At 31.3% G+C, this 24,063-nt stretch overlaps 1 protein-coding gene across 1 annotated transcript in view; it reads right to left on the reverse strand.

Moving 5' to 3' along the window:
• The window catches only part of LOC145242702 (soma ferritin-like), a 58,908-nt gene extending 35,051 nt beyond the window's left edge, over positions 1 to 23,857 (reverse strand). Inside the window, exons 1-2 of the mRNA XM_080105834.1 lie at positions 23,508 to 23,857; positions 7,345 to 7,421 (exon numbers count right to left, since the gene is read on the reverse strand). Of these exons, the coding sequence (XP_079961960.1) occupies positions 7,345 to 7,421; positions 23,508 to 23,589 (159 nt within the window). The 5' untranslated portion in view covers positions 23,590 to 23,857. The remainder of the gene's footprint in view (positions 1 to 7,344; positions 7,422 to 23,507) is intronic.
• Between the last annotated feature and the right edge of the window lie 206 nt (positions 23,858 to 24,063).

The raw sequence follows: 24,063 nt of genomic DNA on the forward strand, positions 1-24,063 counted from the left end.
CCAACCTGATAGGTCCTGAACTGTCATCTAAGCTTCAGCCTTTGTTCTGTTGACAAAATGTTGCATCTCTCTGTCTGTTCTACAAGTATTTTAATGGTGGATGCTCTGACGAACTACAAGCCCTTGTACCCCCTCAACGTAAATACCCTGACAAACCCGAGAAGCAGCCCTTCACAATAGGGATCCCTAAGTGTAAGAAAGCCTTCTACTTCAATAGTTTCTTCCCCAGAACTGCTAGACTTTGGAAATCCCTTCCGGGATTCTGCTTTCTCAACTGTACTAACATGCAAAAATTTAAGTACAATGTGAACAGACATCTTGCTGCTCCCTTCATCTCCCTTCATAATGTCCCTGCAACTTATGTCTCCGATAGAAGCCCCCTACTTCTAAGTAGCAATGCGCCTTGTTTGGGCTGAAAGTTGAATAAAATTTTAAATGAATAAATTACTGCTGAAGTAATGCGGTATGTTGAAAAATGTCATATGTATCTATATATCTATAAAAGTGAAAGTGTCTGTCTATCTGTGTATCTGTGTGTGTACATTTTCCTATGCAATAACTCTGTCAATTTTTAGTTTACAGACTCGAAATTTGATATACAGGGTACTGAGATTTGGAAAAATCAATGTGATAGGTTTTCGGCCAGAGATTTGCCTGTTAAGGGGTCAAAGTTCAACGATTTGACCTTTGAGAACTCTACCAAACTCCTCCGACGATTTTGGGTCTCAACACATGAAAGTTTAAATATAGTTTCCTTGGACATGGATCTAACTTAATAATTTGATTTGAGTCCAAAACTATATATTTTAAGGGGTCATAATAGGAGTCAAGGTTGAAAAAATTAACCCTTTCTTTGTTTTTTTTTTGTCTTTGCTCAAGCATACACCTCCAAACACCCGGGCAACGCCGGGCACCCATGCTAGTTGTTTATATAAATTATGAAGCTAGAATAGAAAATATCTCAAAGATCTACAATAAGGACATGTATATATATATATATATATATATATATATATATATATATATATATATATATATATATATATATATATATGGGGGGGGGCCGATTAATCAGAATCGGGAACCAGAAAAATCAATAAATTTGGGGGTATTAGTATCGGAATCGGAAAAAATTGGTGCTTATTTTCCGATGCCAAAACGATTCTTTTGTCTTTTTTTATTTGAATTTGTTTAAAGCAAAATCTTTTATTGCTGGTAATAATGATAAAATAATAAATATTAATTGATTTTAAAATTACCAGCAACGCTAAAATCTCTAGACCATCCTCCACAAGTGAATTTTTATGGTTAGGAACATATCTGCATATTTAACATGTGTGTTTTTACACAAATCGAGGAAAATAACAATTCTATAGTTAAATATTTAGAGATTTAGAAAGAATCGGAATCGGTAATTGTATCGGAATTGGGAAAAATATTGGAATTGTCCCATCATTAGAATATATATATATATATATATATACTCGTGGTTTTGTTATTCAAAAGTAATAAACTAATGAATTCAACGAGGTTGTTAGATAGTGCTCAATAAAAAGAGCAAATAATACTTATTTATTGTTAAATAAACATGTTTACATCCCGCTGCTACAAACAGCCAACTGTTTCAATCAAACAACAGATATCATCAGGCAGCGACTTGACTATTCAAATGTTCAATGAATAAGCTATAAGTTTATTATTGATATATATATATATATATATATATATATATATATATATATATATATATATATATCGTTATGATAACTATTAAAAACATTATTTTTATCGTTCAACAAATGGTTTCAGTTTCTAACCATTCATTATACATATTGAAATCAATTGCGTCTCTTTTTTTGCCGTTTGAAGTAAACGCTAATATGTTGAAAAAAAATTTTAAATAAAAATACAGCATTCTTCTTCCACAAACGGCAAAAATAATTCATGTGAACTCTTTGGAATATTGTTGCAAGGAATAAACGCTGTTCAAAAATACAATTTTCCAGTTTTGTTCAACGTCTTTCATTTTCATTTCGATACCTTTTTTGTGACCAAGTCCGCTTGAAATATAAAAATAGAATATTAAATACAAAAAAAAAAATAACATCGTTTTCATGCTTTAAAAACCCTCATAACCTTGAAATCAATATATATATATATATATATATATATATATATATATATATATTAAATGAAGCTAATAAAAAATATACTTTTTAACAAAGCAAACCTATCATGAGAGATAATGCTCTATACAATTAAGAGGAGCAGTTAATACATCAAATCAACGATGATTAATGAAAATTACATAAAACTTTATTATATCATCAGATCAATAAGGAAGTAAGAGGAGAAAAATCTCTTTAAGTTATGGCATTTCAAAGTTACATGCTTCTCATCAGAATAGGAGAAAGCATTATATTTGTATAATGCTTTCTTCTCTTCTGATGAGAAGCATGTAACTTTGAAATGCCATAACTTAAAGAGATTTTTCTCCTCTTACTTCCTTATTGATCTGATGATATAATAAAGTTTTATGTAATTTTCTCTCCATTTTAACCTTGTTGGAGATGCCTCTCTATGGGAGTAATGGACTATCTCATGACGTCACTTCCTCTAGTAGCATCACTTCGGTATCGAGTACCAGTGTCCGGCAGTCTGAGATTGGCACGCGACCAAGCTGGACGTGTGCAAACCTCCTATCATTGAGGAAGGGATATACTCAACTCACTTTGCCTGTAATTTATGTGAATACATGTTTCGTTCCTACAAATCCTGTGTTCCTTCGCTTATTTCACTTTGGGATCATGTTTAAAATGGGACTTTGGGGAGTGTAGCAGCAAGATGCTTATTCACATTATATTTAAACTTCTACAGGTCAGTACAGTCAGGGAAAGTGGAAACAGATAGGCAATCTTAAAGTCTGGCAGTTCCTGGGAAAAATCTATTAGAGTAAGAGGTTTTTCGGCATCTAGGAACCGAATAAGTGATGGGGTGGAATTTTGCTGCTCATCTTAATTGTCAGGAGTTATTACATCTAGAAATGGACACAGCTGCTACGAATTCATCAATAAAAATTGCATTAAATTAAATTACTCTGGCGATGTGAAAGCGGTTGGAGTTTGATTGTGTTGGGATTAATGGACTATCTCATGACGTCACTTCCTCTGGTCACGTCACTTGCAGTATGGAGTACCGGTGCCTGGTGGTCTGAGATTGGCACACGACCAAGCAGGCCGGGCGCACATGCTCAACCGTCGAGGAATCGTATTACTCAACTCACTTTGCCTGTAATATATGTGAATACATGTTTCATTCCTACAAATCCTGTGTTCCTTTTGTTTATTACCATTTAACCCCATAACAACTGGCGACAAGGATTCGACTTTCACACAAAATTCCAATTGACTTAAAAAGAATGATGGATTTACAAGCAAAAAGTCGATTGGCAAGTATGTCCGAAAAACAACAACAACAAAACAGAAACGAACACATGGCAAAGTATCGACTCAAATGTCTATATATTTAAATTGAAAAGAACTGGGTGAAACGCATTTTGTTAATGCTTAAAAATTAATTTGTTGGCTTGTTGGGAGAAAAAGAGAAAAAAAGAAAAAGAGAAAAATGTTGACCCAAATTTTCATTACGTGAACAATTCTATCGTAAAATATCGACTGTTTAGGTTTATGCAAATTTGAACATTTTTCAAATGAAGTGAAAAGTTTTTTTGCCTTTGTTTCTGCTGATAACTTTATGCATCTTTTAACGAGAGAGAAATGTTTCTCCCCCTCCTCCTTTTCGTTTTACTTGGACTAAAAGAAAAATACGTTTTTTTCATTGAGTGGAAGTTTCTGAAATATTCTAATTTTAACTGTCGGTTCTAAAGTGAAAACTTTTTTCTGCCGCCTGGGGACAACTCCCCCCCCCCACAACACACACACACACACACGCACATAAAAAAAAACTAGCCATTTTTGGTTAACTGCCAGACAGTTCCACAAATATTTTTATTCTTTTGCAACTGTATGGTATCACAATATATATATTTTTTGTTTTTGTTTCGCAAGTAAAATTTTTTTTTATCCACCCTCATATTGGGTTATCTCTAAGGGTTTTACCAAGAAGAAAGGGATACATTGTTCCCTCCTTTATACGCACACACTCAAAGAAAGGACATTTTCTTTTTTTATTATTATTTTATCTCTCTTCTCCAGTCAAAAACGGGAATAACTTTTTTTTGTATGCATTTGGAAAATCCATTAAAAGATAGAAGACGTTAAAACACTATTAATACAGCTAATAAAGGCTCAGATGGACCAGGAGTAGAAAGCTGAGGAAAATTTAAAAGAATGTGATAAACAGCTCCAGTTACAATTTCAAGAAAGGCAAAAAGCGTTGGAGGAGAGAATGTTACTTCAACAAAAGAGACAAGAAGAGCTATTGTTAAAAATATTTGATAGAACGGAACACAGGGACGACAGTTTTGCTTTTTCCCAAAGTACAATATGGAACGCTATAGAAACGTTCAACTACCAACTGGAGTTGGAGGGGAAGTTTGACGCTTTCTATCAGAGATATGAGGACCTATTCATCGTGGATTGTCAAGAGTGGAGCAACACTAAGAAAGTTAGCCTACTTTTGAGGAAATTAGGGACCACAGAACTTAGCAAGTTTGTGGATTATATTCTCCCCAAGAAGACAAGTGAATTGGAATTTTCTGAAGCGGTCAAATTTTTATCCAAACTATTCAGCCCGAATTCTACGCTCTTTCATAGAAGATGGAAGTGCCTGAACCTGCAAAAAAGCGACGACGATGATTACCTGACCTTCGCGTCTGTGGTAAATAAACACTGCAATGATTTTCGTTTATCTGACTTATCGGCAGATGACTTCAAGTGTTTAATTTTTGTGCAGGGTCTAGTCTCATCCAAAAACGATGACATGTTCTCTCCAGACTTGAGAATGAACAGGGTCTCATCCTCCAAAAGTTGGCCGAGGATTTTCAACAGGTAGTCTGTGTAAGGAACAACTGGAGACATGTTGAGAAGTCAGGCACAACATGCATTAGAAGGCGGCCTTCAGACCGAAAAAATACTCACCCCGAAAAAGCAAAGCTAAAAGTAAGAAAACTCAGGTACAGGCTATAAGTACCACCCAGTCACAAGATCTGGATCCCCTACAAGCCCATGCTATCGCTGTGGCAGGAAACATTGATCGAGTCAATGTTTTTACAAATATAAGTACTGCAATGAATGTGGCAGGAAGGGTCACAAAGCGACCCATTGCAGGAAGAACAAGGTCAAGAACAGACTAGATTCGACTTGAATTCGGATAAGAACCAAAGATGCAAATATGTCACAGTTAACATCTACAATTGGATTCTGAATCAGACCTGTCCATCATTAACCTTAAGACGTGGAAAAGACAAAGGAAACCAACCATGCGGAAGACGAACAAATCAGCTCGAGCTGTAACAGGCGATAAAATGGAATTGGAGGGAGAGCTCACACTCCCGGTGACCTTAAATGATGTTACTAAAAAAGTGAAAGTGTATGTACATAGGACATCCGAAAACCTGTTCAGTACTGATTGGATAGAGCAATTCGAATTGTGCGACCAACCTATAAATAAATTTTGTCATAGGGTAGAAGACTCGTCTACAGAGAACCAACAACTGAAGGATGAGTTAAAAAAGGAATTTCCAGAAGTATTCTCACCAGGAGTAGGAAAATGTACCAAGGCTATAGCAAGATTCGAACTAAAAGAAAATACTCTGCCCGTTTTCAAGAAGAAACGAAACGCCCATTTGCAGAAAGCTTCAACAGAATCTGCCAAAGGAGGCAAAAAACTGAAACTGCAAAGCAGGAAGCAACAATTTCTACACGTGTATAGGATTACACCCAACCCAAACACACCAACAGCAGTCTCACCTGCAGAAACTATGTTTGCGCGGAAAGTGAGATCCGTTTTTGACAAACTCTTACCCAAACAGTCAAGGCCACTAGTGACCACTTATGTACTCAGTAAACGTTTCATGTCAGGTGAAAGAGTGTTTTTCACAAGTTATTTTGGGAGTTGGCTACAATTATTAAGAGGATCGGTGACATAGTACATATCATCCAAGGACCAACAAACACCCACAAACGTCACCAGAACCAACTAAGAAGATGTCGATTAGTTGAAACCAGCGACAGTCCACCATTGGAAGATGAGCCGATAGACACTGTCTTCGAAATTTTTGATCTTGAACCTCCTCAATCAACACCTGAACTATGATGGTCGTTCCGAAAGAAAAAGTTTCTGAGCCATTGATGGTAAACCCTAAAAGGAAGAGGTACTGACAGATTTTACGATCAAAAAGCTTGGGAGAGGAGGGGGGGGGTGCTAGAGACGCCCCTTCATGGGAGTAATGGATTATTTCATGACGTCACTTCCTCTAGTGACGTCACTTCCGGTATCGAGTACCGGTGCCTGGCAGATCGGCATTCGACCAAGCTGGACGTGTGCAAATGTCCTACCGTTGAGGAATGATATTACTCAACTCACTTTTCCTGTAATTTATGTGAATACATGTTTCGTTCCTAAAAATCCTGTGTTCCTTTTGTTTATTACCATTTAACCCCAAAACAAACCTTTTATTCCGTTCTTTTATTCTTATTGATATAAGAAAGTTCTATGTGACTTTTATTCCACATCTTTTATTTTATGGATTTTATGCGTGTGTGTGTGTGTATGTTTGTGCATGTGCATGTGTGTTTGTGTGTGTGGATGTGTGTGGATTTGTGTGTGTGTATGTGTTTGTGCGTGTGTGTGAGTTTGTGTATGTATGTATTTGTGTGTGTGTTTGTGTGCATGTGAGTGTGTTTATGTGTGTGTTTGTGTGTGTGCGTGTGTGTGTTTGTATGTGTGTGTTTGTGTGTGTTTGTGCGTGTGTTTGTGTGTGTGGATGTGTGTGTTTGCGTGTGTGTGTTTGTGTGTGTGTATGTGCTTGCGTGCATGTGTTTGTGTGTGTGTTTTTGTATGTGTTTTTGTGTGTGAGTTTGCATGTGTATGTATGTGTTTGTGTATGCGTGTATGTGAGTGTGTTTGTGTGTGTGTTTCTGTGTGTGCGTGTGTGTGTGTTTGTATGGGTTTGTGCGTGTGTGCGCGCATTTAGCAATAAACCATTCATACGTTGCAAATATTAACATTTTTTTTTTTAATTTTGTTTTTTTGGATTTTCACAAATAAAATCCCATTCTCAGAGAGTGAAGGTGTTTCAAATTTGACACTGTCCATAAACAGAAGAATTAAAAAAAAAAAAGTACAAATGGTTAAAATGGAACAAGCATGAATTTTACTTACATATGTCTGGTAGAATAAACTGGCTTTCATTTCTAATTCAATTTGAACACGCACAAGATTTACTGTGTCTTCAAGCACTGAAACACAAAACAAAAAAAGTTATTGCTTTAAATCGATTTATTATTTTAAAGACAATGATGATCATCGTTTCGATACGTTTATTTGGAAAGAGGAAATTTCCTTTGCCCAGTTTGTGAAAAATTTAAAGCAACACAATTTTTGGTGGCACTTATTAGCATCGAGTACGCAAGAAATGCAGTCGAATTACAGGTTGAAAGATGAAAACCAATTTTGTGTTCAAAAAGTTTTAGGACAATGAAGATGGATGAAAAGTCGGATGTGGAGAAAATTTATTTGGATGATGAAGATATTGAAGTTGTTGAGTAGGTTTGTTTGGTGATATCATTGGAGCACAGGAAGGAGCTGGTGTTTGTACGATGACAAGAGTTAGGAATGGATGGAATAAGTTCAGGAAATTTCCATCATTATTAACCAGCAGAATGTTACGATTGTTAGTCAGCACATACGAGCCTGTAAAACAGACATTAAACCGGATATGACGATCATGATGACGATTATGATGATGATTTCAATGATTACGATGAAGATGATGATGATGACGATAATTACAGTGATGATGATGACGATGATGATGATGATGATGATGATTACAGTGGTGGTGGTGGTGGTGGTGGTGGTGGTGGTGGTGGTGGTGGTGGTGGTGGTGGTGGTGATGATGATGATGATGATGATTACAGTGATGATCATGATGATGCTATCGATGACGATTATGATGAGTATGCTGATGATTATGATGATGACGATGATGACAATGATGATGACAATGATGATGATGATGACGACGACGATGATGATTACAATGATGATGATGATGATGATGATGATGACTACAATGATGATGATAAAAGTATATTAGGATGGTGAATACACTGAGGTTGTTCCGAAATGATGCACACGGACAACAGGTGCTAATTTGATTGCAAATGTGAAGATTGGATGGCATCAGTTCAGAGAAACTTCTGTCATTACTAACTAGCAGAGAATGTTACAATTGTCGACCAAAAGAAGAATTGATCAGACATGTGTACAGAGTGTGATGATATATGGAAGTAAAATCGTCGAGTTATTAAGGGTTGAGGACATGCGTTGCATGGAGAGAAATGATATGTGAATAATATGATGGATGATGTAATGCAAGTCATCTCCAACATATTCACGTTGGCACATAGGTTAAGCATTGTTGAGCCGAGTCAGAACAAAAATGACCACATGCTTCATTTGCTCCCCACTTCTATCAGCATTGTTGCAGTCGACCTGTGACTATTTTAAAAGTATTTTAATGAAATGTGCTCTGATGAACTCATAGCACTTGTGCCCCCTCCATGTATATACCCCCAACTAACCCGACAAGCATCAAAATCTCATCGCTTCACTGTAGAGGGCCGTTGATGTCAGAAAGCCTTCTACTCTAATAAATGTTATCTCTCTGACTGCTGGATTTTGGAATTCCTTCCCTGTTTCCTGCTTCCCTGGCTTTACTAACATGCAGAAGTTTAAATGTAATGTGAAACATTTCACAGCCCAACTCCCCACAGTCTCCTGTTAGATACACTCTTAAATAATAGGTTTTACGTTCCAAGTGGTAATATGTCTTGTTTGGGGTGAGAAAGAAAAAAAAATTTTTTTAATCATATACTTATGATATAAGCATAAAAAGAAAATATAACGGAGCGCATATGGCAACGCATCTGCAAATACCGAGCTGTGTGCCAAATGACATCATAGTAATGGAAAAGGAAAAGACTATAAAAAGAAGAAAGAGCATGTTAGAGACAACAATCATGTTAAGAGACGTGAGTGACGTCACAGCCATAATGAGAAGTCACACATGGTAGGAGAATGAGGAAATGAATGTTGTTGTTATAAAAAAAGGAGTCGAGTTATTACTTGTCCTATGTTCCTTGCGACGTACTTTGCTATAAGGTGTTGGGTTTACATGTGTAAACGTGTGTAATGTTAGAAAAATTTCTGCATCAGTTTATTATTTATTTATCTTTTATTGGCGATGTTGAAATGTATAGAATTAATCACTTGCTGCATGAATCAGTTACGTACATGTCTTGCCTACTGAGTGACTGAGGAATGTCGTTTAACTCTGGTGCCATAACTAGCAGGATCTACGTACTGGCGTTGCCCGGTGGAAATATGACCCAAAGCCATAACAGCAACGATGACACCCCATCCCCCAAAATAAAGAATACCTAGGATCATTGAATGTCAGTCATGTAAATTGCTGAGTATGGATAAACGACTAAAAAAATAGTAAGACAGAGAGATGGCAGCGGTTGCTAGTAGTGACCACTGTTGGCTCAAAAAAATTGTGGGCACTGACAGCCGTGGCCAAAATGACAGCACTTTGCTTTTACTACCATGCGTTGTCTGGTAGTGGCATATAGCAAAATCTTCTGGCTGTCATTGTGATTACTGGTAATTGGTATTGTTTTAGGGTGGTTTACAACTGCCATAGTTGGTGTATAGCGGTCACTGTCATTCACTGGCGGCCACGATCAGTATCAACCTAAATTCGACTGTTACAAAAAGAAATTGTCTATCAGTGGATGCCAATGGCGAGCACAGTTAGTCACTGGCATGCAGTGTTGTTTTGAGGCGTTTGGTGGTCATAAGTTGCCTTTGCTACAATTGTTCATTGTCGGGCACAGCATCCATTGGATTGCTTCAAAATGAAATCACTTGTCTTCAATTGTCGCACACTCTCATCCAGTAGCGATTACTGTAATCTAGTTATCGGCAGTAACTGTGGAATTGTGACATTATTAGGCCACTGTCATCTAGTGTCAGAGAATGACGGTAGAACTAGTTACTTAGTGCATGAATCAGTTGCGTACTTGTCTTCTCTACTGAGTGATGAATGTCGTTTAACTCTGGTGCCGTACAGGCAAAATTAAATATATTTCTAACTAGCAGGATCTATGTACCGGCATTGCCTGGTGGAAATATGGGATGAAGTAAAGAATAGATACCCTCTAGCAGAAGACGACGACTGGCGACAGCCGGCGCACATTACAAGTGACACCGCGTTGGTTGTTTGTAAACACGTCAAATAGCAGACATGGTCGAATATTCGCAAGCAAGATTTTTAAAAAATATATTTACAAAACTTTTGAAGATTTAAAAGAAAAATATATATTTACAAAACATTTTTTTAAAATAAGTAACAAAACGAACGTATTTAAATAAAAGATATTTAAATAAATGGATGCCTTTCCGAGTGCGTTTTTAATATATTTACAAAACTTTTTAATAAAACTTAGAATAATAATAATTACAATTATAATAAAATAAATAAATAAATTTAAGCCAAACTTATTAATGACAGAAACAAATATAAAATAACTGACTTGTTCAGATTTTTGTGAATGTTTCACGGATTTTTGCGATCAAAATTGATTTTTATGTACAGTGTTTTGTTTTTTTCCGTGTGCGTTTTTAATACAATTCAATTTAATTATTCTTGAAAACATTAACTTTAGCGACAATTAATATATTTTTTAAATATTACATTTTGATTTAATCTCATGATACCCTCACGTGATCAATTTGCTAAATGACAAAAAAATCCAAAAGTAATATATTTAAATAATCGGGTGTCTTTCCAAGTGCGTTTTAAATATATTTACAGAACTTTTTAATAAAACTTAAAATGATAATTATTATATTAATTATAATAAAAAAAAATAACAAGAATGAGCTATATTAATTAAAATATAATATTAAAGATATTTTATGCCGACAACGTTAGGCGGCCTGAAGTATATATATTCGATGCCTCCGTTCAGTCTCGAAAGACAAAGGATACCGCCTGTAAGAGTAGTTTCGCCTGAAATTGTGAGGCAAGGGTTGTGCAATCCCCCAACCACACCTCTCCTGAATCAGCACTGTGAGTCCAGTGGCAAGGAGAAGTCCAAGACGACTGGAAACAATGCCGAAATAAGTGTATATATATATATATATATATATATATATATATATATATATATATATATATATATATATATTAAGTAATGAGATTTATAATTTAAAAATTTAAAAAAAAATTTCTAAATTTAAAAATCAAATTTTAATTAAATTAAAAATCAGTTTCATAAGAAGGAACAACAACAAAATCAATTATCTGTACGATCGTTTCGGAAATCCGTGCTTTTTATTGTAGTATACATGAAGTTATGTAGAACAATTATATATAGTTTTTTTGGTAAGCACGGTCTCCTCATCAGCAAATTTAGGAGGATTTTTATTGAATTTAAAAGACACCATAAATAAACCTAGCATTAAAAGTAATGCAATATATTTGAAATCAATATTATATATTTGAAATCAATACCATATTTTTTAAATAAATACCATATATTTAAAATCAATACTATATATTTGAAATCAATACCATGTATTTTAAATCAATATTATATACTTGAAATTAATACTATATATTTTAAATCAATACCATATTTTTTAAAATCAATACCATATATTTAAAATCAATACTATATAATTGAAATCAATACTATATAATTGAAATCAATACTATATATTTGAAATCAATACTATATAATTGAAATCAATACTATATAATTGAAATCAATACTATATAATTGAAATCAATACCATATATTTGAAATCAATTCCATATATTTGAAATCAATATTATATATTTGAAATTAATACTATATATTTGAAATTAATACTATATATTTAAAATCAATATGATATATTTGAAATCAATATTATATATTTGAAATCAATATCATATAATTGAAATCAATACCATATATTTGAAATCAATATTATATATTTGAAATTAATACTATATATTTGAAATTAAATATATATTTGAAATCAATATTATATATTTGAAATCAATATAATATATTTGAAATCAATACCATATATTTGAAATCAATATTATATATTTGAAATCAATATAATATATTTGAAATCAATATTATATATTTGAAATCAATATTATATATTTGAAATCAATATTATATATGTGAAATCAATACCATATATTTGAAATCAATATTATATATTTGAAATCAATATTATATATGTGAAATCAATACCATATATTTGAAATCAATATTATATATTTGAAATCAATATTATATATGTGAAATCAATACCATATATTTGAAATCAATACCATATATTTGAAATCAATACCATATATTTGAAATCAATATTATATAAGTGAAATCAATACTATATATTTGAAATCAATACTATATATTTGAAATCAATACCATATATTTTAAATCAATATTATACATTTGAAATCAATATAATATATTTGAAATCAATATTATATATTTGAAATCAATATTATATATGTGAAATCAATACTATATATTTGAAATCAATATTATATATGTAAAATCAATATAATATATTTGAAATCAATATAATATATTTGAAATCAATATTATATATTTGAAATCAATATTATATATGTGAAATCAATACTATATATTTGAAATCAATATTATATATTTGAAATCAATATAATATATTTGAAATCAATACCATATATTTGAAATCAATATTATATATTTGAAATCAATATTATATATGTGAAATCAATACTATATATTTGAAATCAATATTATATATTTGAAATCAATACCATATATTTGAAATCAATATTATATATTTGAAATCAATACCATATATTTGAAATCAATATTATATATTTGAAATCAATATTATATATGTGAAATCAATACTATATATTTGAAATCAATATTATATATTTGAAATCAATATAATATAAGTGAAATCAATACCATATATTTGAAATCAATATTATATAAGTGAAATCAATACCATATATTTGAAATCAATATTATATAAGTGAAATCAATATTATATATTTGAAATCAATATTATATAAGTGAAATAAATATTATATAAGTGAAATCAATACCATATATTTGAAATCAATACCATATATTTGAAATCAATATTATATATTTGAAATCAATATTATATATGTGAAATCAATACTATATATTTGAAATCAATATTATATAAGTGAAATCAATACCATATATTTGAAATCAATATTATATATTTGAAATCAATACTATATATTTGAAATCAATATTATATAAGTGAAATCAATATTATATAAGTGAAATCAATACCATATATTTGAAATCAATATTATATAAGTGAAATCAATACTATATAATTGAAATCAATATTATATAAGTGAAATCAATACCATATATTTGAAATCAATATTATATATTTGAAATCAATACTATATATTTGAAATCAATATTATATATTTGAAATCAATATAATATATTCGAAATCAATATTATATAATTGAAATCAATATTATATAATTGAAATCAATACCATATATTTGAAATCAATATTATATAAGTGAAATCAATACTAAATATTAGGTAAGAACGGATACAGAATTGGTTCGATAATGATAACTAAAAAATCTGCATTCATGCAGGGTACTCAAAAAAAATTTTGAAAGAAATAGAAACGGCACTGAACCTATGCAGATTTAACCAGCTTCCTCCAAAGGAGGAAGTTTCATGGGAGTATGAAATTCACAAGCGGTCCCCAGTCGCATGTATATCCCTATCAGGGGAGATGACGACGTTAGGTTTTGGCAACTTTTGCAGGGAGGTGTCAACGTCCGCCTACATACAGCACCTGGAATTCACAAATTGGTCACCTATTTGGTACTGACCAGGCTCAACGTTGCTTAACTTTCGGTGATCTTAACGGAAACCTGTGTGTCAACGTGATTATGCTGTATAACCTTGAACATGGGAACATCATTGAAACACATTTTTACATTTACCATCGAGAGAAGACAAGATTCACACCAATCTCCCACAGTAGCAGCATCCGCAGTAGACTTCCTGCAATTAAATAAATTCTTTGACCTTAAACGCCGATGTGTCATCTGAGATTAACATTTATTGTTGCTTCCTACTGGATTTGAAACTAACTTTCAATAATGGTCGATTTCAATAAGGCAGGAACATAATTACCGATTCCTTCTTTTGGCTAACAAAACAAAAAAAGGAAAACAAGATCGGACATTACTGACTTGCATCTATGAAACGCAATTTAAGTGCTAAATAAAAAAGCTACTTCTAGACAGACCACCTCCTCCCCCCCAATACTATTTGAAACTTGTTTTGTTGCATACTATATGTTCTAGATCAGGGTCCACAAACTAAGGCCCCAGAGGAAAATGTGGCCTACCAAAGTCTTTAATCGAGCCTGAGGAGCTCTTCTGGAAAACGTAAAAATATTCAAGAAAATTTTTTTAAATAGAAATATGTGAAAATAATGTGATAATAGGTTTTTCTTTTTGTTCAGAAAATGATAAAAAAATCTTTAAAAAATTTTCGGAAAACTAGTCTCAATAAAAAAGCAAAACTAATAAGCATCATTTTTTTTTTTTTTACCCACGTAGCTCTAAAAAGTTAGCAACATGCCCGCTCCCGATCGAAAACTTTGGAAACTCGTGTTTTAGATGATAAGTGGAAGAAATAATTGGATGAAAAGTTTTGGTAGAAATCATTTTCTCAACCTAGAACTGATTTCAGATCAGGTGTTTATTATATCTGGTCTGTACACAGTATTACATGAACATTCCCACGACAGGATGTTAGTCTGTCGCCATTTACATATTTTCCAGCAAAGCTAGTCTCCAAGCATACACTTGAGTAGAGTGTTTCCTTACAGGACAAAGGTAGAGATTAGCTTGAAACTCAGACGAGCTTCAATCTGCGACCCCCCCACCACCACCTTGCTAAACTTAAATAAAAAACACTTGTCTAGTTACAACAACTATCAACACACTCCCCATCTGCGCCTAAATCTAAATGCAATTTCATAAACTAAGCTTCTTTCCTAGAACTGTCCGCCTGAGGGACTCTGTTCCACTGGCCTGCTTTCCAACTGACTACAATGTGGTCGTCTTCAAGTCCAATGTAAAGTTTTTGTTGAGCCCCCCCTCCCCCAATAATCCATTTTTAGAAATTTCCACCAATAACTATTAATATACTGTTGTCTTAGTGACTACCATATTATTAATAAAAAAACATTTTTGATAGGGGAATAAAATTTGTCCGACATTTTGAATTACGCTCGTCATGTGACGTAAGCGACAGAACTTAATTATCTCCCCTTGTCACTTTATCCCTTTTTAAGTAAATGTAATATAGTGATTTCGCTTCATATAGCAGATTTCTTGTTTCGTTAATAATTATTTTTCGTTTTTCGTAATTTTTGGATATGTTACTATTTACACCATGAAAATTACGTAGGTACCATTCATTTTACTTGACATTCAATATTTAGATTTGTTCGTTCAATCTAGAAGCACCCAATTCTCTTTTAAATATTCTTCATCATTTAATTGATAATCAATCCATTGTGATGCTGCAAATATAAGGGAGATAACTCGAGTTTTAGTAAATCTGATTTTTAATCCTTATTAGTCTATTCGATTTATCTCCCTTGGATTTACAGCATTAGTTAGATTTGTATCTTTAGGCAATGCGTATAAATATGAGAAACGTACGCAGGTAAATATGTGTCGTTTTCTTTGGTGAGGGGGTACGGCATATTATATCATTTATGGTGATTTTGCTGATGATACAACGCTCTATAACGTGCATGAGGGAAGAACAAATGTACACAAATCTGAGACAATGACAGAATCATTAGAAAATGACTTCCAGGCAATAGTGAATGGGAACGCAAATGGTAACATTTGATGCTAGTAAGACTAAGCTGCTTTCCTTTAACAATTACAAGACGCCTTTCCTACCATCGATATTCATGACAAATAACACCCTACTTGAGAATTCTTCATTTAAACTGCTCGGCCTAGCATTCACGGGCAATATGAACTGGAACAAATACATTGAGGACATTGCAAAGGCTGCTGCAAAGGTGGGCTCTCTTTATCATACTAGAAGATTACTCACATCTGAAAGTATCCTGTACCTCTACAAAGCCACCATTCGCCCATGCATGGAGTATTGTTGCCACATTTGGGCTGGTGCATCTACCACTAGCCTCTCCTTCTTGGATAGGGTCCAAAAAAGAGTTTTCAATCTAATAGGTCCCACTTTGTCAACTAAGCTCCAACCCCTGTCCCATCACCGCAATGTTGCATCCATGTGTTTGTTTTGCAAATATTTTAATGGAATGTGCTCCGATGAACTTGTTGCACTTGTGCCCCTTCGACGTACATATTAACGGCCCCATCGCACAGCTACTCTCACTTTTATTGCTATATTTCATATTGCTACTCGAATTTCATGAAAGACGTGTGAATTTTTTTCCTTGCATATTTGAATGGTTTACAGGAATTGCTGCAATACTATTCTAAGCAAACTACATCTTGCTGTTTAGTTAAAAAAATGATTTACAAAATAATAAATGCTAAAAAAGAAAAAAAATCTTGATAAATTTGTACTTTCTTTCCATCTTAACAATTACCTTTAAGAAGACGATTTTACTATGTTTTCCGGTACGCTGAAAACGAACATCGCATTTAAATTTAGCACAAACAGTGGTTTTCCGGATATAAATCAATATAATTCCTTATGTTATCACCGGCGGTCATTTTGAACACATATGCATGCGGATAGTTTTGCTCAGCTTTAAGTTCAGAAAACTAATTGTTTGCGTCAAATACGATATTCGTTTTCAGCATACCTAAAAACCCACAAAAGTCATTTTTTAGGTGACTGTTAAGATGGAAAGAAAGTAAAAATTTACCAAAAACTTTATACCGAAAAACTATGTTTGGCGAAAGAGACAACATGGCCGCCAAAGATGAAAGAATTAAAGTTAAGCTATAAAAATCTTTAAATACCAAAAGGTAAATTAGAATTTTAAAGCCAGGAAAATAAAAGGTAAAACTGTAGCCTTGTAATATTTTGGTTATTTAATAACAACAACAAAAAATTAAATTCTACTTTTTTAGGCGATGACATATTTGAAAAACTTGGCCGTATATATATAGTGTTCATAAAGTTCCGTCTGTTTACAATATCACATCAGCTGATATTTGGTCTTAATGATGAATGCCCTGGAAAAGTTACTTCTGATTAATTGTAAGAAAAAAAATTATTTGTTTTTCAACTGCCTTATTTAATGTAACAAAGTTTTAGCATTACAAAAAAAAACATTAAAACTTTGTTACATAAAAACTTTGTTACATAAAAAACGTCGTCGCACTTATTTAATAAATAATTAGGTACGTGTAAAATGAATGTCGATGCTCAAAATGTATAAACATTCTGACCCCTCCCTTTACTTAAAAATTCACCAAAAATCAGGAAATTAACCAATTTTAATGAAATTTTCAGTATTTCTCAAATAATGATCGCGCAATATAATGAACTAATTATTTTTATTTAAATCTTAGTGAAAATGTATTATTTTGTTTAAACAAAAAATACCTTTACTAAAGTTATGGTTTTCAGTAGTAAATAAAAAACGCAAGAATTTATTTTTGCCTTTTTATGTAAATAAAGCATCGTAATTTGTAACAATAAAAATAAAAATAAAATAATTTTTACAGGAACATTACGAAAAAAGCCCCTGAAGTCCGTATTAATGAATTCGATATAACTCAAAGAAAAAATGAATTTCTCGACCTACCAATATTATCATTGAATTAAGCATTGTTTATTTAATATTTTCACACAAAAAAATATAATTGCAAAAATTATTTCTACTTTTTTTTACGCTTACATTTTTAACGTAATCTTTACATGTAAGATTCTAATATTTCCATTGCACGCAAGAACGTATAATTATCAACGTAAAATACTGTTCATATAATCTTGGAAAATAAAGTAAAAAAATGAAATTGAAAAACAGGAACATAGAAAAATAATTTAATTAAAAAATGGCAAAAATTATACGAACGTTCCATGTCGGTAAGTACGGATGTACAGAGTTGAAAAGAAAACCAGTCTGTTTTGCACACCCTCGTCTTCTTTTCAACTACCCGCCTGTTTGTGTTCATCATCTTTAAATTTCACGTAAACATTATGATAAATTTTGACGTAAGTCTGTATTTTTTTAGTGTGTAATTTTTTTCAATATTTATAATTATTTTTCTTAACCAATTGTAATTCTGTATTAATATTAATAAATAATGGTGCTCACTTTTTTTTTCAAAGAATAAATTTTCAGTAGTATAATTAATGAATTTAATTAACTTTTATGCATTTTTAAATGAATGAAGGAGGGTCTTCAACTGAAAAAAAGTCGCTCGGTATGCCGGAATAAAGACATAAATTATGTCTAATTTGTCCTTCCATACATATTTCAATTTTGCCGCGAGAGTTTATTTGGATACGAATGGACGAGTCTCGTTGCTACCAGTGATATATTTTTGGATAATTATTACTTTTTTTTAAACAAAAGTTAAGTACATTTATTGTATTAATTCATTATCTTAAGACTTTAACTTAATACTTAACTTGGAAATAATTCCAGAAAACTTATATTTTTCTTGCCAGAAAAATGTAATCGCGATTTTTGTCATAATTTTTACGTGAAATGTAGGGTTTTTCAGATTTGAGAGAAAATTATTCCATGTATTTTTTTTTATTTTACACGCTTTTTTCTTTGAGAAATTAACTTTAAACTATAATCTTTCAAATACAATAAAAAAGTACTCGAAAATTTAAAAAAATTATTATGATTAACCGGCGTTAAAAACCATACCCCCCTACCTAAGCAGCCATTAATTGCCCGTGCAAATAAATATTATAATTCTGCTGCTATTATCGTCGCATTTTTAAATAGTCGCATTTTTTTTTTATGTAAACGAACTTGGCTTTTTTTCTGAATAAAAGAATATTTTTAAACTGGTAAACATTAATCAGAAGTGACTTTTCCAGGGCATTCATTATCAAACGCAAATATCAACTGACGTGATATTGTCAACAAACGAAAAAAAAAATTAATCTAAAATTCCATGCATTTTTTATTAATGTTTTTTGTAGTGTTAAAATTTTGTTACAATAAATAAATTAGTTGAAAAACAAATCTTTTTTTCTTCTTTTTTTCTTTTTTTTTTTTAGAATTAATCACAAATGACTTTCCGTGACATTTTTTTTTTTGTAATGTAATGTTTTTTTTGTTTTTTTAATTAGTCAAATGTTTTTTTTCGAGTATGTGTTTTTTTAATAAAAATGACAATATCGTTTTAGTTTACGTTTTGTGTCATTGAAAAACTGAACGATGTTAAAAAAAAAAATAGAGTTATCTCCCTTGGACTAAGTACGAGACGGTCGCAAACGCTTTATTTATTTGTTTTTTTTTTTTTTTATATTTTATTATTTATTTTGAGGATTTAACAAGACCAAAATTAGTCCGGGGGTCAATATTAAGAGTGAGTTTTCCATCGACTTTTGTGAAAGAGAGGGTGGTGATGATATAGTGAATAATTGGGAAGGAGATTGTTTTTAATTCTTCTATATTTTTGTTTATGCAAGTCTTAAATTAACGAAAACAACTTGCATGTTGTCACAAGAAACTAAAATCGTTTCTACACAATAAAGATTTTTCTGTATAGCATAAAAATTCGAAAGTAATCTACTGTAGTTACTGAGGATGGTTATCTAAAAAAAAAAAAAAAAAAAAACTTCACGAAAATTTTTATGATATACGAAGATGTCATATTCAAAAAAATCACGTAAATTGATCAAGTATATTTTTTTTAACTAAAAAAATTACGATTTTTAGCGAATTTAATACTAAGTTGTATCCATTATAAAGATTATTTTTATCTCGATAGTTCGAATTGAGTTGTTTGTTGTCTCTCCTTATTTATAAATTATGCCCGATCAAAACAATATGCGTCAGTTAGTCATAAATATAGATTTTCTTAGTTAAAAATAATACTTGATCAATTTACGTGATTTTTGGAATATGAGTACGTACAACATAAAGATTTCTCTGTATTTTTTATTGTAATTTGTTTAGAATTTAGAAGCATCAAAGAACAAAAATTACAATTTAAAAGCATTCTAACAAAAAAATGGAAAATGAAAATTATTTCATCATTTTTTTTAATTTTTAAAAATTTTATTCAAGATTCATTTTTTATTTAAAACTTTGGGTTTATATTACTGTACACATAGATTCGAAAAAGTTGTCAAAAAACAAATATATAACAAATAAATGTTATCAAAGGCAAGATAAGTTATTTTTCTACCTAACTGGATATGTTTTTCGTGTTTTTATTTAATGTAACATGTTTATTCAGCTCGAAAACCATACAGTGTTTACCGATGTATTGGAAAATTCAAGATGGCGTCTGACTCTCTCTTTAACACGGTAAGTTTGGAAAAGGGTGTTATAAATAAAAAAAACTGGATAAAATACTGTTAAAAACTCTCTCAATATATATTACCGTGACATAGGTTGACATATATTCGGCGGGTTTTTAATAGTATTTTGTCTAGTTTTTTATGTATAACACCTTTTTCCAAACTTACCGTGTTAAAGAGGGAGTGAGGCGCCATCTTGAATTTTCCAATACATCGGTAAACACTGTATGTTTTTCAAGCTGAATAACCATGTTACATTGAATAAAAACACGAAAAATATATCCAGTTAGGTAGAAAAGTAACTTCTCTTGCTTTTGATAACATTTATTTGTTATATATTTGTTTTTTTGACAACTTTTTCGAATCTATGTGTACAGTAATACAAACCCAACAATTTCTTTAAAGATTTAAAAAATTATCCTGTATATCTTTATTGGTAATTATGCCGAATATGGGCCGTGCCAAAATAATATTCTAGACGTTTTAAACCATTAAAAACGGGCAAAAATTCTAGAACATTGACTTAGAATGAGTGCTTGTAGGTGTATCAGAAAGTGGCTATTAAAAATATGATCAGAACTTTAATAATGCAACTTACTATTTTTCGAAGTTTATAACTACTTGAAAACTGTAATTCAAACCCTAATTTGTTTTTCAATTAAAGGATCAAAAACCAAATTTTTTTTTTAAATAACAGGTTTAATAGCAAATTATGCAATATTTGTTTTTTTTTAAGCGGGTTTCTTTTAAAAAATATAAAGAAAATCAACATATTTTGACTTGCTTATAAATTTATATATATATATATATATATATATATATATAAATGTCAAAAAATCACTTACTTAAAAAAAAATATACTATTAAATGGGTAGTTCCATCCTTAATTGTTAAAAATTTATCCATATTTATATTTTAAATTCCATGAATTTTTTAAATAAAAGGATTTTTTAAAGCGAGGGTCGTAGAAAATCGCATTTTCGCAACGTGTTTTGCGCGAAGCTATAAAGAGCTGCTCCTGCTAAAATGAAATTTATGAAACACGGATTCGTCCAAGGGATAAAAAATGTCTCTTTTTTTATTGCGTGTGTTAACCAAATTAGTATTTTTCATCCTCCGTATTTAAAAAGGAAACGCACATTCATTTATAAGTTTTTCTCCTAGAACAAAAAATACGCTTCATCGATTTTTCTAAAAAAAATCCTTTTAATGAAATACACGAGTTTTTGATTGATATATTTTAATACTTTTTTATCAACTTATTTTTAAATAAAAAAAGAAAACATTGAATGAAATATAAATATTTGCCGTCAGCGTCTGGTATTTACTTGACGATGTAAGCATAACATGAGCTTTCATTAAAAAAAAAAATCAGCGTGGTTTAAAAAAAAAATTTTACACTTTGGACTTTACAGGTAAATTTCCAAAAGACTATACTTTTTTTTTTAAATTAGAATATTTTTTTATTGATTTTTGTATCTTCAATTTGTGATATATAAAACTTTGGCACATAAATTAATTATTAAAATTTTAATACACATTTCAAAATTGGGGGGGGGGTGAATTTGAAAAAAATGTTTTTCTAAAATATTATATTTGGTTTATTGGAAAGAGCACAAAATTTCACATTGACCCTGAAAATATCGTAAAAATTGAACGAATAGAAAAATTTTGATAGATTTTTAAAGTTTAAAAATTGAAAAATATTTAAGTTGTAAAATTCTATTGATTTTATTACGTAAAAAAAATGGCTGCATGAAGGCACGCCGGCATTTTGTAAACATTTTATAAACATTTTGTAAACACTGTTTTTTAAAAAATAAAAAATAATATGTCTATTTTTTTTTTTTTTTCAACAATTTTATATATATATATTAGAACTCCGAGATACGGCATTAAAAATTAGTCACAAAACACGGTACAGTATATAATCCCATAACATTATAAATAACACCGTAAGGCGGGGAAAATACCGTAATTAGAGGCCGAATATATATATATATATATATATATATATATTTATATGTATATGTATATATATATATATATGTATATATACACAGTATATACATATATATATAGAGATATATATATATATATATACATATATATGTGTGTGTGTGTGTGTGTGTGTGTGTGTGTGTGTGTGTGTGTGTGTGTGTAATCAATAGAGAATTGGCTCTCTAAATTATTACAATTAAATTATACGAAATCTGCATAAATCAAAATATATTATAGCGACGTCTACAACTCCAGCTAGTAATTTAATATATTTCAATACTGTGTGTGTGTGTGTGTGTGTGTGTGTGTGTGTGTGTGTGTGTGTGTGTGTGTGTGTGTGTATAAAAATAGAAAAAAGTTTAATGCGATGTAAAATTTTGCGTGTGTGTGAGCGCACACGAGAGAGGGGGGGGTCTTATTTACTTGTCTCCCCACGAGGGCAGAATTACATACAAGGTCGGTTTTAAATGAAGGGAAAATCCAACTCCCTTAATAAGGGCATTCTAGATTGGGACAAAGTTTTTTGTTCGTTTTTTTTTTTTTTCTTAATTGCCTCATGCCTCAGTCTAGAAGGATTTCTCCTTCATTTCACAAGAACAGATAAAAGAAAATGAAGTTTCATATCGGAACAGATGAAAGAATTTTTTTTTTAATATATTTAAACTTTTCGGCGTTGTAAAAAAAAAAAAAGTTGAAAATAGATTTCAGACTTACGTTCATATTCAGCCGTTTCTGCTGACAAAATACAAGCAAAGCAGACGAAGACTAATGAAATGATTGTTGATTTTCCCATCATTGTTGTTTTTTTGTTTTGTTTTTTTGTGTTTTTCTTTAAATTAATAAAAAAATTCTTGCTGAACCAAATAAATTCTCTGATATTTTTTTTTACTGCTGTTGTTGAATTAGTTGTTTTTGTTTTTCCCGCAAAGTATAACGTCCTAGAAAATGGCGTAACTTTTCTTTTTATTTTCCTTATAAACACGAGAAAGCCCAGTATCGCAACACTGTACGAGTACTTTAGACGCTGCGTTGTGGATGAATCTAACGATGTACAACACTTATATATAGACAACCCCCTTCCCACTCACGCGCACGCACTTACCACTTGTGACGTCATATTTACATTTTTTTTTTATTTATTTATTAAAAAAAAAAGATCTTGTCGCCACATTTGTGTTGCTCTATAGACAACCAGGACGGATATGTGACACTTAGCCATGGATGTCGTATGTTTCCAAAAATAAACCAATAATTACGAATTGAGCAAAAG

The sequence above is a fragment of the Euprymna scolopes genome, chromosome 21, assembly GCF_053919585.1.
Source record: "Euprymna scolopes isolate OS-2025 chromosome 21, ASM5391958v1, whole genome shotgun sequence".
NCBI lineage: Eukaryota > Metazoa > Mollusca > Cephalopoda > Sepiida > Sepiolidae > Euprymna > Euprymna scolopes.